The sequence below is a fragment of the Pocillopora damicornis genome, chromosome 3, assembly GCF_964200805.1.
Source record: "Pocillopora damicornis chromosome 3, jaPocDami1.2, whole genome shotgun sequence".
Taxonomy (NCBI): Eukaryota; Metazoa; Cnidaria; class Anthozoa; order Scleractinia; family Pocilloporidae; genus Pocillopora; species Pocillopora damicornis.
Window position 1 is genome coordinate 27,187,415 of NC_142672.1, and position 16,888 is coordinate 27,204,302.

At 37.0% G+C, this 16,888-nt stretch overlaps 5 protein-coding genes and 1 pseudogene across 6 annotated transcripts in view; 4 read left to right on the forward strand and 2 right to left on the reverse strand.

Moving 5' to 3' along the window:
• The window catches only part of LOC149049122 (uncharacterized), a 1,859-nt gene extending 762 nt beyond the window's left edge, over nt 1-1,097 (reverse strand). The window contains exon 1 of the mRNA XM_089202354.1: nt 1,085-1,097. Coding sequence (XP_089058480.1) covers nt 1,085-1,097 — 13 coding nt within the window. The remainder of the gene's footprint in view (nt 1-1,084) is intronic.
• LOC113685849 (uncharacterized) overlaps nt 1-4,486 on the forward strand; it is a 26,248-nt gene extending 21,762 nt beyond the window's left edge. For both annotated transcript variants that reach the window (XM_089199386.1, XM_027203422.2), the window contains exons 36-40: nt 1,518-1,724; nt 2,170-2,385; nt 2,555-2,725; nt 2,999-3,202; nt 3,432-4,486. In XM_089199386.1, the coding sequence (XP_089055512.1) occupies nt 1,518-1,724; nt 2,170-2,385; nt 2,555-2,725; nt 2,999-3,202; nt 3,432-3,457 (824 nt within the window). In that variant the 3' untranslated portion in view covers nt 3,458-4,486. The remainder of the gene's footprint in view (nt 1-1,517; nt 1,725-2,169; nt 2,386-2,554; nt 2,726-2,998; nt 3,203-3,431) is intronic.
• Nucleotides 3,431-6,726, reverse strand: LOC113685848 (uncharacterized). Its single transcript, XM_027203421.2, has 2 exons — nt 6,574-6,726; nt 3,431-5,868 (listed from the first exon to the last, which is right to left on the reverse strand). The coding sequence occupies exon 2, from the start codon at nt 5,865-5,867 to the stop codon at nt 4,923-4,925; it is 945 nt and encodes a 314-aa protein (XP_027059222.2). The 5' UTR covers nt 5,868; nt 6,574-6,726; the 3' UTR covers nt 3,431-4,922.
• A 790-nt stretch (nt 6,727-7,516) lies between these two features.
• On the forward strand, nt 7,517-8,994 carry LOC113685870 (adrenocorticotropic hormone receptor-like). Its single transcript, XM_089199595.1, has 3 exons — nt 7,517-7,693; nt 7,860-7,912; nt 8,028-8,994. Exons 1-3 carry the CDS (start codon nt 7,517-7,519, stop codon nt 8,347-8,349), a joined length of 552 nt encoding a protein of 183 aa, XP_089055721.1. The 3' UTR covers nt 8,350-8,994.
• Nucleotides 8,995-9,419: 425 nt separating this feature from the next.
• LOC113685869 (sphingosine 1-phosphate receptor 1-like) lies at nt 9,420-10,346 on the forward strand. The gene has a single exon (XM_027203447.2). The coding sequence runs from the start codon at nt 9,420-9,422 to the stop codon at nt 10,344-10,346; it is 927 nt and encodes a 308-aa protein (XP_027059248.2).
• A 3,817-nt stretch (nt 10,347-14,163) lies between these two features.
• LOC149049123 (tachykinin-like peptides receptor 99D) lies at nt 14,164-15,375 on the forward strand (annotated as a pseudogene).
• The last annotated feature ends 1,513 nt before the right edge of the window (nt 15,376-16,888 follow it).

A 16,888-nucleotide genomic window follows, 5' to 3' on the forward strand; every position in this document is an offset into this window, starting at 1 on the left:
TGTTACCTCTTAATTATTGTTTGAGTTACATGTAGTCACTATCTTCTTGAATCATCTTTCTCTTGGTACTCATAACAAACGTAGGGTGAGGCAGGTTTTCTGTTTCTCTCAAATGTTCTGCAACACTACCTTCTAGCATTTTAAAACATTTAGTTTTTTTCAATGCCAGAAAAGTTGTTTTATATCATTAGCCGCATACAGTCTTACTCTGCCTATTTAAAATTTTGGACACTGGTGGTTGATTTCGGATTGTAGACCCTAGTGGTCGATTCTGGATTTTGGTCACCAGTGGTCAATTTTGGACGCTAGTGTCGGATTTTGGATTTTGGACACTAGTGTCTTATTTGGATTTTGGACAGTAGTGGCCGATTTTAGATTTTGGACAGTGGTGGTCGATTTTGGATTTCGGACCCTGTTGGCCGTTTGAAATTTTGGGCCCTAATGGCTGATTTTGGATTTTGGACCCTAGTGGCAGATTTTGGATTTTGGGCACCAGTGTCCGATATTGGATTTTGGAAACTAGTGGCCGATTTTGAACCGTAGTGGCCGATTTTGGATTTTGAACACTAATGACTGATTTTGGATTGTGGACGTTGGTGTCTGAAAATCGATTTTGGATACAGATGTCCGATTTTGGATTTTGGACCCTAATGGCCGATTTTTGATTTTGAACACTAGTGTCCCAATTTGGACTCTAGCTAATGTCTGATTTAGGATTTTGGACCCTAATGGCCGATTTTTGGAGTTTGGATTCTTGTTTTAGACTTAAATGTCCGATTATCGATTCGTGGCCTTCGATTTTGGTAACATAGGTCACATAGTAAACATAGGTCACATACAAATGGAATTGCAATAAAATAAGGAAGAAAATTTAAATAAACATAGCTTTATTTATATGCGCCTAGAAACAGGGAAACCGTGAGGCTTTGGAGCTGGGACTGCTAAAGTATTATTATATTACTATTGTCATCATATTGATAATTGTTAAAATCATGTCTCTCTTGTGGAACAGCGTACTCATAAATATATGAGATGCAGCAGGTTTTCTGTTCTGCATGTCACTTCATATCTTCTGCAACACTACCTTCTAGCGTCATTATACAACTTTTAGTTCTTTCCAATGCTTTAAAAATTGTGCTATATCAGTAGCCACATGCAGTCTTGGGCTGTCTATTTTTGTTGTTGTTGTTGTTGTTGTTGTTGTTGTTGGCGAATTGCCGACACGCACATTTTTTAATCGTCCTGTCTCGGCCATACAAACTTTGCGCTGCCTTTGTAGCTAAGTTAGAAAGATATATGCTTATTCCTTGGGGGTTAAATTCAAGCTCAAGCGAAAACTCCTCCTCCCACTGCCCCCTATTTGATAGAGAAATTTCCCATCTTGAAAAGTTGGCATCTCTTTAAAAAAAAGTACACTTCCTCAGCACTATAATTTTTGCCATGAGATAGACCGTCAACGCGGCGCATTTGGATGCCTTGAAATCTTCTCTCTATTATCCTTGTTTTAATTCCTCAAGGAAAAGAAAAATTGTGCAAGAAGAGGTTCGACGAGATACTGTCATCCTTCCCTGCAACTCCTTTGGGTTTGTTTGTACCGAAATGTTTAGATGATGGTGGTTATCGAGCTATTCAGTGCCATAACTCTACCGGATACTGTTGGTGTGTGGATGACTTCGGGAACGAATTAGCTGGAACACGAGTTAGAGGACAGCAGAATTGTTCAGGTGAGTCTTGTGTTTTTTTCAAAGTTGACATATTTTCAAAGGATCATCAATTTTTTTTATTTACGTTCTTCATATTATTATGATAGCATTATCCACCACCCTATAACGATTTGTACTGAGAAAATCTGAATCATCAGTTTTGTAGGATCCTATTTCTCACAACGTTGCCTTATTCATGAAAATCGGGTCAAGGGTAACTCTGTCAGTCTGTGGGGGTGGGGGAAGGTGACTTTTACGGATTTAAACTTTAAGTTGGCTTATCTGAGGAAAATTCTAATTGCTCTGAAGGCGTTATTTGAACTCATTTTAGCTGATCCCATGTCTAGCTAACTTTTTAGTATCTTTACCGAAGTTTTCCAGAAAGTGCTTTCAACGTAACTTTAATGTTGTTCGTGTATGTTCGGGGTGTGACCATAAAACTGACACCTCCCTACATCCTCTCTAGCCTCTGCAGATCAAAAATTTACCTTGTGTCAAAGCCGCTACAACCACGCCTCCGAGATAAACGAGCGTGGTCGGCCCGTGCCACTCTGTAAAACTGATGGATCATTTAAAACAACCCAATGCAACTCAGTGACCGGAGAGTGTTGGTGCGTTGATGTGGAAGGAAATGAGAAGCCCGAAACCAGAAAAGTTGGGGATCCAAACTGCGAATCTAAAGGTAAATTTAATAGCTATCAATTACGAATTTGTTAGGCCAGAGCTGTATTACCTTTAGGCGTACATAGTTGCCAAAATAAGAAGTGCAGTAGTCTTGCAGATTTACTTAGAATGCGTGAACGTCCCGCTTGACCTATTGTTTGAAGTCGTGAAATGTCTGTCAATTATAGATGTTGAGACGAACTGCCAGCTTCTGCCAGACCCAGGACCATGCGAGGTGTTTGAGCCGTCTTGGTTCTTCAACAAGACTAGCGGAGTGTGCGCAGTATTTACTTATGGAGGGTGCAAAGGCAACGCCAACAGATTTACTAGTTATGATGAGTGTCAAGCAGATTGCCATGGTACGTAAAATGTGACAGAACTTACTTAGTAATGATATGCATTCAGATCAATTTTGCCTTTGTGAACGATAAAATTACGTACGACAGGATCAATAATTTTTCAAGATTGATTTACTGATAACTCGATTTTAGCTGATGCTGTCTTACGCCTTTATCATATAATATGTCTCTCTTCGTTTACAAGCATATCTTTGGAATTTTTAAGACAGAACAATAAATTAAGAAAAATCAATTAACAAAATCAATGAAACAAATTTCTATCTTTATTTTCAGGTCGGAATTTAACTTTCTGTGAATTGCAACGCGAGATAAACACCGCGAGCTCCAACGGTTTCATTCCTCGCTGTAAAGATAACGGGGATTTTGAGCCTTTGCAGTGTCAACGTACATTAGGCGAGTGCTGGTGTGTAGACGAATCTGGCATAGAGTTGCCTGATTCTCGAACGGATGGCTTGCCTGATTGTAGCGGAATAGACGGTAACATTTTTCATCATTTATGTATGTCTAACGATTGTTTTCATGCCTGTAGATTTTTAGGAGTCGTTAAGGAGGGAAAGGAGGGGGGAGGGGGGTGGGGGTTGATTATGTAGCACTAAAATTTTTTTTCGTCTATTCCTTCATCTCTTTCATTATTTCTGTCTTATTTTGTCTGCAAATAGTTTTAAAAACTTTTTAATATTTTCATTGCATACCTTTATTTCAACAGCTATCGGAGGACGACGAAACAGATGAAAGATAACCACTGTAAAGTAAAAATTCAATTAACAACTGTAACTGATCCATCTTAGCATTGCTTGCATTGTTTGCCGAAAAGCATTAAATAAGTGTTTCACTCTTTTTGAGCAAAGCATTGCTGAAGCAACCATCAAGGGTCTCACGCTTTAGTCCTAAACAACATTTTAAACTTACTTCCTTGGTTGACACCCCTTTAACAACTTTTGATTTAACCCCTGGCGTAGCAAAACAGTTTTTCCCAATTAATCTCAAGTTAAGGAATGACCTTTCTGCTGATCTTGTAGAGAGGCTTTTGCAAAAAAACAATTCATCTAATTCTTGAGCTTGCATAGCTTGCGAATTTTGGTTTCATGCGCAAGAAACCAGCTTCTTGTCGCATGTTTATGCCCTCTCGCTGTTGGGTCCCCGTCCAATCACTCTTCTAGTGAATTCAAGTGCTTGCAAGGCAGGCTACGGCATGTAACGCTTCTCAGCAAACTTTTCACTTTAATGTGATAAAACTGTACATTTGCACTTGACTCATCACCTCTATATCTCTATCACGAGGGTCCCAACGGGGTTATGGCTTTTACGGCTAACGGTTAAATTCTGGTCATTTTACGTATAACTGTCAACCCAAAATGACACATGGTGGAAAGGAAAATTGTTATACTTAACTTCTTTTAAGACTAACTGTTAAAATTGGTCAATTTTACGGCTATTAGTTAATCCCGTTGAAACCCTCTATCAGGTGTCACGTAAGTTTAGTAACAAACTGATTTCCATATTCATACCGAAGTGGACCATTTTTAAAATTGTGTTCGCCAGCATGACTATAGCCTAAGAAAAGAGGCTTTCCCTGCATTCAAATATTTGCTCCTTAGGTGTTATAAAGCACGATAGTCCTAGGTCAGTCACAGATAAATATATTATCTTACAAGTTTCGTCCACATCGATAAGCTTTAAGGTTTCACAATTATTTGTATGTATTAACCTTAGTATGGTAAGGTATGTTAGGGTTGAATAAATCATAATTTTTCTGCTCTATGCGGTTGTCAAATGTGGCGCTTGTTAAATGAGCAAAAAGACGCAAATTTAGCAGCAATTAGGTAAAGAAACGGTCTCAAAATTAAACAACCATCATTATTTTCGTCGAGACACACAAACGCACCTGCAAGCTTGCGTGTATGTATGCACATATAGATAGATATCTAATGTTTTTTATGTTGCAGGTTAGGCAACCAATCAAAGCTAATCTGGACCTGCTAAATTACCAAGGAAAACGAAATGAATAGTTGAATAAGTAAATGGATAAATAAGGAATAAAATGATTAAAAATAGATAGTCAAATCCGAACTATACACTTTGATCTATGGTTTCGCATATTTTGGTGACCCACTTTCTTCTGACTGCTAGGGCAGGAATAAATACGTCCCTTACTACTTCAGTTATTTGCCAAAGCAACGCCAATAAATGCGATGTTTTACAGTGCTGTAATCAAATAGGTGGCGGATCTGAGTGTTATGACTGCTAAGGTGTCTGTGTCTGAAGAGCGTGTTTTCTTATCTTCACACCTTAATATGGTGCATCTTAATGGTTTGCTAAAGCGTGAGAGCTTTGTGGCATATACCACAGGACTCACAAGAGAGCAGAACGTCTTAATAAATCTCATTAGAAGAACTGCATTGCATGGGAAATCCCACGTTAAATACGATGTTCCTTCCAAAATTTCCACCGGCAACCACATCGCAAAGTAGATAATCGCGCAAAGTGTAAACGCCCTCGAAAGATAAAAGTTTTGTGTTTGTAACTTCCAAACGGTGGCATTTCGATTAAACGAAGGTCGTTTCCAAATTAAAATGTAATTGGTGACGATAATGGTCAAGTTGATAATCTCCACAAACCATACCACCACTTTAGCGATAAGAACCCGATAAAAACCAGCCAGGGCAAATGCGAAGGTCATGCTCACCGCCATCGACAAAATCCAGATTAAAAAATTAGCCGTCATGTAGCATCTGAAACGAGTGAAAATGTGAGTTAGAGGCCAGAAGGTCCTGTAATACATGTCTAAGGAGATTGCAGCCAAGAAAGAGGTCGAAAAAGTGTCGCAGAGCGTTTGCAAAGAAAGATGCAGTTCGTCATGATTCAAACTGCAATGATGTCCATCTGATCGCAGCAAACCTAAGAAAATCGCGATAGCAGCCAAGCCTCTAAGAATGTCCGTGAATGACAGGCTAATCGCAAAGTATCTGACAAGATTGAAACGGCCTCTTATAAGAAAAGCAATGGCATAAAGATTTCCCAGAAGTATCAGAGTGGCCTCTGTTATGAAAACCACACACCACGCAGTAAGCACTTTAAAACCAAACGAATTTAGTTCTTTGTTGGAGAGGCTTGACGAACTGGTCTCCATTGAAAAGTTCATGCTGTGGAAATGAACAAAAGAATGAACAAAATATGAAGAGAGTCCAAATGAAAGATTCAGATTTATTTGGAGGGATGATAGGCTCCACGCAGTCATGTAAACAGACAATGGAAGAAAGAGGAGTTTTATCAATTTTTTGATTTTGAGTGAAAATGAGAAGAGAGTGATCTTTATTGTTATTAGAAATTCAAAAAGAAGTTTTGAGGTTGAAATCTCTTCCTGCTGGGCTGACATACTGAGTATACTTTACATATAAATCAGTCGATCTTCGACGTCTCGGTTTGTAATCAAGCTTGGAGATCTCCCTTCGAAATCATTTTTAGGGAAAAAATGCTGCGGTAATTTTACTTGAGAGAATAAACGTTTGTCGACACATTATCTCCAATCTAAGCTACTGAAGTTTTGGTCCTCCTAATGAACCAAAATGCATTCATTATTTATTATTTACTTCATCAACCCTTCCAGCAGATTTTCTCCTTGCTTGAAAAACATACTTCAAATAAATCACCACTAATATTTTGGACATTTCTCATTTGAAATTACTGTTCATGACCTCTTTCGTTCTAGAAAATCAATTTTCTCTACGAGACTTATTCTATAATGACTGACTGAACTCGAGAGGAAAAAATTATGCTCCATTGCAGTGAAAGCGATAAACTCGTTCAGCATAATTATACAAATAGAAATTGCGTAATAAGAAACTTACCTTCAACAATTCCCCTTTTTAACAACTTAACCTTAATACTTTAAATGGTTGGGAAATGTTTAAATTCCAACTTGTAATTCTTTTATATTCCCATATATAGTGCCGTTTGAGTTTCTCAAGTTTAAAGGACACTGCAGATGTATAAAAAACAGCACGGAAATTCTGGTCTAAAAATAACTCACATGCTATTGGTGGAAGTTTTGTTTATTTTTTCTTGAGTTTCCTGGATACCTTATTTAACCCTTGTTTCTTATTAGGGCCCATCTGGTCTCGAAAAGCAAAAAAAAAGTAATAGAAATACTGCATAGGTGAGAAATGAACGGATTTATCAATAAGAGCAACGTCAACCGAGATTTTTTTTTAGCCTCCAAAGGCATAAACTGCAACCACCCCTAAAGAGACTCATTGCATAAGTTTATTCAAATCAATTTTTTATTGTGATCCTTATAACTTACTCCATCATACGAAAATTACTTTTTTAAAATACGTGATCGAATATGAATAAAAATTTAATGTATAATAAGTTTTGAGTTTCCTAACTCTAAACTTACTGTAAATTTAACGATGTTTGTTTTAAGGATTTTCTTTAGATTCAATTTATAATTTGGAGAGGCACATCATCTATGCGCTATTTCCTGTCTGTTGTCATTGTAATCGATTCAAGCGAACACAAACGCTTTCTTAGAAAGCCTTTGTTTAAAGAAATATAATTATATTGGGTGTAGGGTTTTCAGATAATGAACATTTCTCAACCACTTGAGCTTGGTAATTAAAAAGGAACAATCTAAAGGAAAATATTAGAACCACACACATACATAATCTGCCATGCCTTTTCTCTTTGGGATGGCTTCAAAAAAATACTAGTTTTGAACATCTTTCAATATGAATTTAGCCTCCAAAAGGGAGAGATAAATTTGGGAGAAACGGCGAATTTACATGAAAGATGTGCAGTTTTATCGAACTGTTATCATGGACCGTTCTCTTTGCAGCAGAAACTCTAGCTATAATCGCAGGAAATATCATCACCGTCATTGTCTTCTGGAAAATGAGATCTGATTTCAAGAAGACATATTACCTTCTGATAAACCTCTCTTTAGCCGATTTGACAGTTGGGATTTCGGCCTTGGAATAACTATCAGCAACATTTGGAATCTTGCAATATCGCAAAATGTTTTCTTGAAGAAATTCTTAGCCTTAGATGTCCTCGCCGAGAGTACCTCTTAAGTTACATTGATGTTCATCGCTCTAGAAAGATTTTACGCAATAACGTATCCTTTGAACTACAGAACCTTAACCAAACGGGTTTATGTCCATGGTGTTTTGTGGCCGTGGGTTTGTGGTATGATAGTCGCAATGATCAGCTTCTCTCCAGAGCTCCTTCCCGATTCAGCATTTCCCCTCGTTGCCCCTCTGATTTTGACATCTCTGGCCGTGATCTGTGTGTTGGCCGTTAGCATTTTGTACACGTTCATCTGGATTTTCTCGAGAAAACACGATCCTCGAATACCGCGAGAAAGGCGCGAGCAGGACAAGAGACTTGCCAAAACCCTTTTCGTCGTGACATTGACCTCTGTTGTAACCTGGATGCCATTTGCTTTGATGCCCGTTCCACTGCAAGAAATTCATGAAATTTGCAACATGCACATCAGGGCTTACTTTGCTGGAAGGTTTTTTCTGTTGGCAAATTCATTTCTCGATCCAGTTGTTTATTGTTTCCGCATTCCAGAATTCAAGAAGATTCTTAGAAGAATGTTCAGTTGTAGCAGGGTGGGGTAAACTCAAATTGACTCGATGGAGTCAAATGGAGCTGCCGCGATTTGTTTAAAAACGCCTTACTGTGCTTTTTTTTTTCCCGCATAGTACTGAGATATAATTCTGTTTAGACGGTTTTCACTAACTCCCAAATTATTTCTATTCGCTTATAATAGTTTTCACAACTGGACTCTACTTGTTATCCATTTTTCCTTTGCTTTCTCATTTTTTAAAGCTACGTGCTGCAACGGTGGTAAACGTAGGTAAGCTGGAACGGAGCAGCATTGTTTAAAGGGAAAAAATTAAATTAAACTCACCTCAATAATAGCCTTTTTCTACCGGTGACTTCGTGCTTTTATGTTTATAATTTTAATCTGGAAAACGGTTGTTATTGTCAAAGTTTCTCGATTTTTCTTAACTACGACAACTCTTGCCTGAAGCTTCCGCAAAACAAATAATATGGTAGAATTACGGTCAAAGAGTTATAATTTAGCGTCTGCAACCTTGAACTTAAATTTTTACAACACAATTCTTCGATATGTTATCATAGCTTACAATGAACCTGTCAAATTTAGTGTTTTACGTCGAGAGTAATTTCAGCTCTCTAATTTAAGTCCGGAAATGTCAAAAAAGGTTTTTAAAAAAATCCATACTCTTCGTTTCCATGAAGTGAGTAGTTTTAATTAATTACGCCATACATGAATCCCACATTCTCGCTTTTGCAACTCTTCACGTTACAATATGCATTTGATGGATGCGCAATCAATATGATTACTGATGACAATAGGTCCCAGTACAGAAAAGGTGAAATTAATATTATTCATGAAGTTTCCATTGAAACTATATTTATTAAACGCGGAAGAAAGTTGAAACAAAACAAACAAACAAGACAAATTTTCGTCAAAATGAAAAGAGGCTGTTGATTTGTCAACGTCCTTCCCTTGTCAAAATTGCCAGAATTATTTCTGGAAAGGTAAGCGATGATTTATTTTGGTCGAAAACTTTAATGAGAAGATCAACTGTGTTCTTATATTGGTATACTTTATGTTCATTTCGATAGAATATTCTATGGATGAGCAAAACCGTTAAAAAAAATGGAACAGAAAAGTGAATCCATTCTGAAAAGAAAGAACACTTACTTAAAAATGTGCATTTCTAGCGAGTTCTTTACGTGGACAGCTCTCTTTATAACAGTGACCATTGCTATCATCGGAGGAAATATCATCACCATTATTGTCTTCTGGAAATTGAGATCCGTTCTAAAAAGAACTTATTACCTTTTGATAAACCTTGCGATCGCTGATTTAATTGCTGGTTTTGGAGGGGCTGTATTCACAAGTACGAGCATTTTGAAGCTTAACAGTACAGAAGAAAGTCCAGCGTCTACAGTTGCTAGGTTCTTACGAATGGATGTTTTCTCTGGTACCGCGTCTTTGACGACTTTGTTATTTATCGCCGGAGAAAGATTTTTGGCAATTGCTTTCCCTTTTCTTCACAAGGTAATCACAACATGTTTCTACATGAAGTGTATCGCAGTGGTGTGGATTACTTCTTTTCTTATGACCGGAATCATTTTCTCGTCAGGCATATTTCCTTCTTCTTTTTGCCGCACCATTTCCCTAGGAATCCTCGGTTACTTTACGATCGTCTGCTTGATCGCCATAAGCGCTTTATACACCGCGATATGGGTGGTCTTCAGAAAGGTGAATGTTCGAATACCTCGAAATAGACGAGATCAGAACAAGAGACTTGCTAAAACCTTGGCTATTGTGACACTTACATCTCTCATTGGTTGGATTCCCCTTTCAGTACACACCGTCACTCCTTTCTCTAAAATAGATGGAAACTGCTTCTTATCCGGACCACGTATCATTGCACCTTTCCTTCAAATGGCAAACTCTGTTATCAATCCATTAGTGTATTGTTATCGCATGTCTGAATTTCGCGCAGTTCTTAAACAAAACTTTCCAACGTGCAGAAACTCCATCGGAAGATTCCGAGGCAGCTATGAATGTACCTAATCCTTAACTCAAGAAATGTCACTAAACTTGCGTTCACCTAAGAGCGGATGTTTTTTGTTCAGACCACAACTGGTCTCCACAAACAGTTTTTCTTACTTCATATGCATATATTTATGTATCTTTAAGAATCTATAGTCCTTAAGAAATGTCTCTTAAAACTTACCCACTCCTCAATTTAGCTAGAGAAAAACTTTTCCGAACTCTCTTTAATAGACTGTAAGATGATTGACATAGTCAATACAGAGTTTTCATAATTTTAAGATTAACTTTCTTTTGGCAGCCGAAGCTATCGCTGCGCCATCAAAAGCTTCTTTTAGTTTTAAAGAACGGTAAGAAGTGTTAATCAGCTTAAGGTAGAGGAAGTGCTTATTTGATATGTATCTGCAGATGCACGGCAGAAGTTTTTCCAAGAGAAATTTTTTTAATTCTCTTGTTTTTCTTTTAAATGTAATTTGAAATATAATTTACGAACCATTCAGAGTTGCAACAAAAGTAGGTATGATGGGGAATGGCTTCGTTCTCCTCCGGACTCTCCTCCTGAATTCGCCACTGCGACGAAGTGAAAACTTCATTTTTACGAAAACGTCTGACTGTTCAAGTAATATATATTTAAATTGCGCAAAGACAATAGAGGCTGAGATCCCTGCTCGGAGCCTATAGCGTTTCTTAAATCTAGATTTAAGGGCAGACGTAGTGTGCTGATATTACCTTCAACTCATAGCATAGAGTCATACCACTTCTACAGAGATGAATTATCACAACTGATTTAAATATTTTGAAAATTCAGGCAGGCAAAAGTTTCATTTTAAAAGTTGGAGGTGGATTTATAGGTTTAGCTGCCCAGGTTTATTGATGTAATTTATTGTTGTGCCCAGATGCCACCTACTGGTTCACGAGAACTGCTTGGTCAGTTTGGCTATGAAGTTAGGGTTGCATGACACAAATTGCGTCTTCAGCCAAGAGCAATTATGAACGGTTCGTTTGTTTTGTCTATCGTGTGATAACTCTGAGTTATTTTCTGATTTTCTTAGAAATTTTTAGATTAAACAAAATCCTCAAACACCCTAAGATGACCAGTTGTAGTAATGGCTGATCTTGGTTTAAGGGCTTCTGCAGTTGATTACCATCACTGCAGGCTAGCCCAGATAACTTATTTACCAATAGAATGTTACCTCATTGATATGAAAGAACAACATCTGTTATCATCTGTTAACAAGAAGTGGTTTGAATATATATCGAGACGGGTTCAAGTTAAATATATTATCAAAATGTGTCCCATAGTGTTTTTTCCGGGCTCAGATGAATGCAGAAAATGCCCTGTATTCCTGCTGGGTCTTCGTTCTCATTTACAGCCTTCTGCTGCTTGAAAAAATCTTCCCAGTGTGCTCACGGAAAATATAATCGGATCTTTCGTTTCTTCTTGGTATCGATAAAGTGCATGAAAAAAGTCTCTGATAAAGAAAAAAAAGTCGATAGTTGGACAACCTGTCATTCTTGAAACCTATTCTATTTATTTGTTTTTGATTGTGCAGTTTTACCAATGGAGAAGTCAAATATCGAGTTTGTTGAAATTACCTAATGGTAAGCTGAAAACTGTTTGACTCTATCAAAAAATAACATCCTTCATCAATTTTTGGATAGTTTATTTTGAATAACAAAGATAAAAGGAAAGTTCAATTAAAATAACAGGTTGGTTCTCACTGGTGACTCGACTCATATTCATTCTGAATGCAGCTGTTTCGAATATATTATGTTAGATATTTGTTGTGAGGTGTGGCACTGAAATCACAATCAAACAGAATTTGCGCAGATACGAGGTTGAATGCTTGTTTCAAGGACCTTTTATCCATATGATAACATATGCACCCTAAATACTGTTCCGTATATACAAAGCTAAAGCCTAATCTTGTTCTACAGAGGAAAAGGTTTACATTTTCTGTTACCATCAGTATCAATTTTAACCGGAATAACAATCACATTCCAGCAATTATTCTGTTTAACTAAGCACTACTCACTGGTCGCACTATCTTCACGCATTTAAATTCCAAAAGAACGGAACGTGCTCAAACACGGCTACACTACCATGGATATCAACATTAACATTAGAAGCATTTGCGAAAGCAAATTGGAAGCAATATGACTCTTAATGGAAGCCCACAGATAGAATGAGAAAAGGTAAGGCAGTAGCCATTGAACACGTTTTTCATAGATCAGTCTATTTGATATTTTGACGACCGGAGCTTGATCATTGCCCTTTGCGTTTTAAGGGAACTTGGGAGAACACAATCTTAAGAAATCTAAAGTTTGCAACTGCTCCAGTCTCCGGACACAAGATGAAGTCCGGAGAGAAAGTTATTCGTTTCTATCTCAGAATATTCCTTTCATAAAAACCATTTCCAAGTATGAAATTGCAACAGGTATCACGGACTGACACAGGTTCGTACCATGCTAAACTTTGTATGTATTTATCACTTTTAAAAATGATGACTTTCCTGAACGAAGAGTCAGTACTTTCGTCCTGAGAGGAATATTTTCCAACTTTATTTTGCTCTATGGGTTATCTTAATTCAAGTAGAGACAGTTATATTTACAAGAGTGTAATGATTTGATGCCAACCCGTCTAGTTAAGAATTCATATTATATTCGTTGTTACTATATACGCTATAGTTTACTTCATCTTTTTTCCATTCTAATTAGAATCATTACGTCACACCGTTAAAAGCCACTGAAAGAAAAATTAACATATTGCCCCAAAAAATTGGTTTCTCTTTTAGATCGCATTCATAAGTTCTTTTTTTTAGAGAATTTCCTGCAATTTTTTAAAATTTACAAAAGAGTAGATATTTGAATTGGAGAAATGCAAATGTCAAAATGTAAAGAAAATGTTAAATATCAAGTATTATATTTTTTCTTAAATTTTAATGAGAAGGTAAATTAAAATGTATGTTAATGTTTATGTACATCACTAATACTTGAAAGACTTTTTCTTTCAACCTTCGTTTCGTATCGTGAAAGTGGGATGTGAGACACCGACAGAGATAGCACCTTGATGAGAATGTTATCTAATTTTGTGAAAAATGATGCCTGAGGCTGAAACGGAGTAGTCCCTGAAGCGCTTTCCATTTACATGGCGAAGGCGAAAAGCATTTTGTATAAGAAGAAAACCGGTAATTACAAGTAGAAGATGAAGGAGACTTGGCTGTGCTCTATTCCATTGTAATACACTAATCAATATTACTTATCTGATCATAAATAGTGGAGAAAAGCTTCTCCTCCTACACATCCCCTATACTTTTTCCTCTTTTTTTCCCATTTAAAATAACATTTTGAACACAGTCAGACTCTCTGCAGCATTTTGAGGCGTGACATTAAGAGGCTTAGTTTTGTTTCGCGTTTCGGCCGAGTGTCATTCCATCATGATAATTTGTTTTTGCCTGTCAAAATTCATTTGTAGTCGCTTTCGCTCGAATAAAAAAATGTCGTTCAAAATTTGTCAAAATTCATTGAAGTCGAAGAAGTAATTTAAAAGATTAAAATGTCAACAGGAGCTTTTCTTAATGAAAATTCGCTATTGGTATTTTCAACAAGAACTTTCTCCATCATTTATGATGAACAACGAATTCTGAGGTTGTGTGTACTTAAGACAGATGAAATACACGTAAATAAAGAAATTTTATCAGTTATGAATTTGCGCCAATATGAATACAAACAAAGGAAACTTTAGTTGAACTTTAAGTGCATGGGTTCTTAATTAAACCTGAAAGTAATAGAAATGAGATTCACTTCAACCACGAGGACTACATGGTATCCCAAAACTTGCAGAGCGAAATAGTATATCAGCTCGGCTTAGAGGTCGCAATTGGAAGAATACATTGCACCGCTACCCTATTGAATGCTTTTGGATTTGCAAGCTTCAAGAGAAAGAATTTTCAATGAACGAAAAGTTTCAAAACAGTTCTCAATACATCTTATTATGGATAATATTATATGGAGTGGAAACCTTTGCAATCTTTTTGGGAAACTCTTTTGCGATCGTCGTGTTCTGGAAAAGAAGATTTCACTCGAGGAAAACCTCTGTTGTCCTGATAAACCTGTCTGTTGCTGACTTGATGGTAGGTGTCGGTCCCGTAGAGGATATTATCAGTTACATTTGTTTGCTTTCGAAGGCAAGTTGTGGAAAAGATTGGACGACAAAATATTTCATTCTGGGAGAATTTTCTGGCTGTGCTTCTATTAGTTTCCTTGTCCTCGTTTCTTTGGAGCGGCTCTATGCAATAGTGTGGCCATTTCGAAGTAGAACCACATCCTCGCGAACATATATGATAGCTGTTGGAATTGTATGGCTTCTATCAGGAGCGGCACCTGCCTTGGCGTTGTTGAGCAAATCAAGTGAAATTTGGCCAGTTAAAGTGGTTTGGATCTGTAATCATGATTGCTTGCCTGCTAACAGTCTCGTGTGCATACGCTCTTATTTGGTTTTATTCCAAAAGGAAGGATCCAAGGCTGTCTCAAAATAACCACATGCGCAACAAAAATTTAGTAAAAACTCTTTTTATTGTAACTGTTCTTTCTCTAATAACTTGGTTACCTTTTGCTGTCGTCTTCAACTTCAGCTCTATCATAGAAAGCAGCAGTGTAATAAACCGAGTTACTCGATGTCTCCAGTTAGGAAATTCATTCATCAATCCAATTGTTTATTCCTTGAGAATGCCAGTGTTTAGGCAGATCGTGAAAAATATGTTTCTAAACGCAAAAACAACACGACTAAATGTACACCAGCGTAAGACCTGCCCTCGAACGGACGCCATCGATTTAGCCGCTTTCTCCAACTCAAATAATACATTCAAGTGAGCCTTGAGCGTAAACAAATATCTTCTCAAAACTAAAAAAAAAAATAATTTATTTGAAATTAAAAAATTTCAGTACAGATTCGAAAGACTTCTCGGTCATGGTTTGGGAGTTTTCTAAGTTAGTCCGAGTTGTATCTTTTGTGATCTTTCTATTGAAAAGGTTAGAATCCGCTCGGATCAAAAAGTTACGGAAAAGAAACAGACATCACACAAAAACTTTTAAGTTATTTGAATATCCTCTCAGTAAGTTGAAGAGAAAGTTCAAGAACGAAATTTTTTTAAAGATGTGAATATGTTTAAGTGGTCTCCTGCGAATGACAAGTATCCGGCATTCGCTAAGAGTACATTAAGCGTTTTCGTTTCTGTGCTAAAGACACCTTCTGATTGTTCTCCATCATTTGAAATTCGATTGATATGCCAACTGACTGTATTCAAGAATGACAATGATTTGTTTTGTCTGTCACGATTTACACGCCCCATTTATACTTTTTGCCAGCTTTTGATTGGTAACTGCCATGAAAAATGAATGGAATATGATGTGAAGTAGAATAAATATAAGGCAAGCAGTGTTTCAAAGCATCAGCGCAAATTAACTTTTTGTCTCAGGACAAATTAAAACCACAGAAGTTAGGACTCTGTTTCGACCTCCAATTCATTCTCTGCTTCACAGGAAAGGAGTTTTGGTCGCAGACCATACAGTAGTATATTCATAAGAAAGTTTTATCACCCCGGCCTACACTTATTTGCTTGGGAAAGTACAGCTGTAAATGAGAAAAATTTAGTAGTTCCTTGGGGGGTTTGCCTGCTGGAAACCTTTCACTTTTCCACAGTGTCGAAGTCTTTCTCCGTCTGTTTTACGCTAAGTACCACCATGTGAAAAAGCTGTTCTATGTTCCCTTGCAAATACCAAGGAGTTGATAACCGCTTTTAATCAGATCTGCATTCGATCAAAACGAACAAAAAATTGTAAGATACTCGTGCAGAAATACCCCGTGGCTGAAAATCAAATAAAGTCAGTGCGCTAATCAAACAGCCAAAACTTTAAACTAGCACTCTTCAATCTTCCAGATTTTAAACTTTATGAAACGCTGTGAAATGGATAAGGGGCCTCCTGTTTATCTATGTCAGAATTTTATTCCAGCAGAGCTAATGACTTCAGTTGCGATTGTTTGTCGAGTTTTATTATATATTTGCCTTGGTTGGAAAAATTACTTTTATTCAAAGACCTGTCAAAGCGACCTTGGAAAGCAATTGAATTAAGAAAATTGGAATAGAAAACCGAGGAGGTAGAAAACCGAGGGCGAATGACTCATGTTCCGGCAGCTTCAAATTGAGCGTAACATTTTATAAAACATTGACATCAATGGAGCAGAAATGCAAAAAAATCAATGTGAAGCACAAAGATGTTTGGTGCCGTCTAGTTGAATAACCAGTTGGCAATTCTGTGTAGCTAATGTAAAAGCCACCTTGGAAAAATAATGCATTAAAAAATCAACTTGAAATGACTTAATAATAAACTTTGGCCGCCGTGCGGCTAACAATAGCAGAAGAGAGATGAATAGTGTTGTTGTTTCTTGAAGTAGTGTGGGACTCTATTTAAATAATTTTGATTAAAACTTAGTAGAAATTTAAATTGCTTTGAATTTGATCGAATATTAATATACTCTTAAAAGAAAACAACCGTTGCTAAAT

What these genes read in the sequence shown, in the direction of transcription:
- LOC113685869 (XM_027203447.2), top strand. Translation starts at nt 9,420, where the DNA reads ATGGAACAGAAAAGTGAATCCATTCTGAAAAGAAAGAACACTTACTTA.
- LOC113685870 (XM_089199595.1), top strand. Translation starts at nt 7,517, where the DNA reads ATGTGCAGTTTTATCGAACTGTTATCATGGACCGTTCTCTTTGCAGCA. An exon ending in ATTTGACAGTTGGGATTTCG is followed by an intron (nt 7,694 to 7,859) that starts GCCTTGGAATAA and finishes TTTGAACTACAG; the next exon opens with AACCTTAACCAAACGGGTTT. An exon ending in TTTGTGGCCGTGGGTTTGTG is followed by an intron (nt 7,913 to 8,027) that starts GTATGATAGTCG and finishes GTTGGCCGTTAG; the next exon opens with CATTTTGTACACGTTCATCT.
- LOC113685848 (XM_027203421.2), bottom strand. Translation starts at nt 5,867, where the DNA reads ATGAACTTTTCAATGGAGACCAGTTCGTCAAGCCTCTCCAACAAAGAA.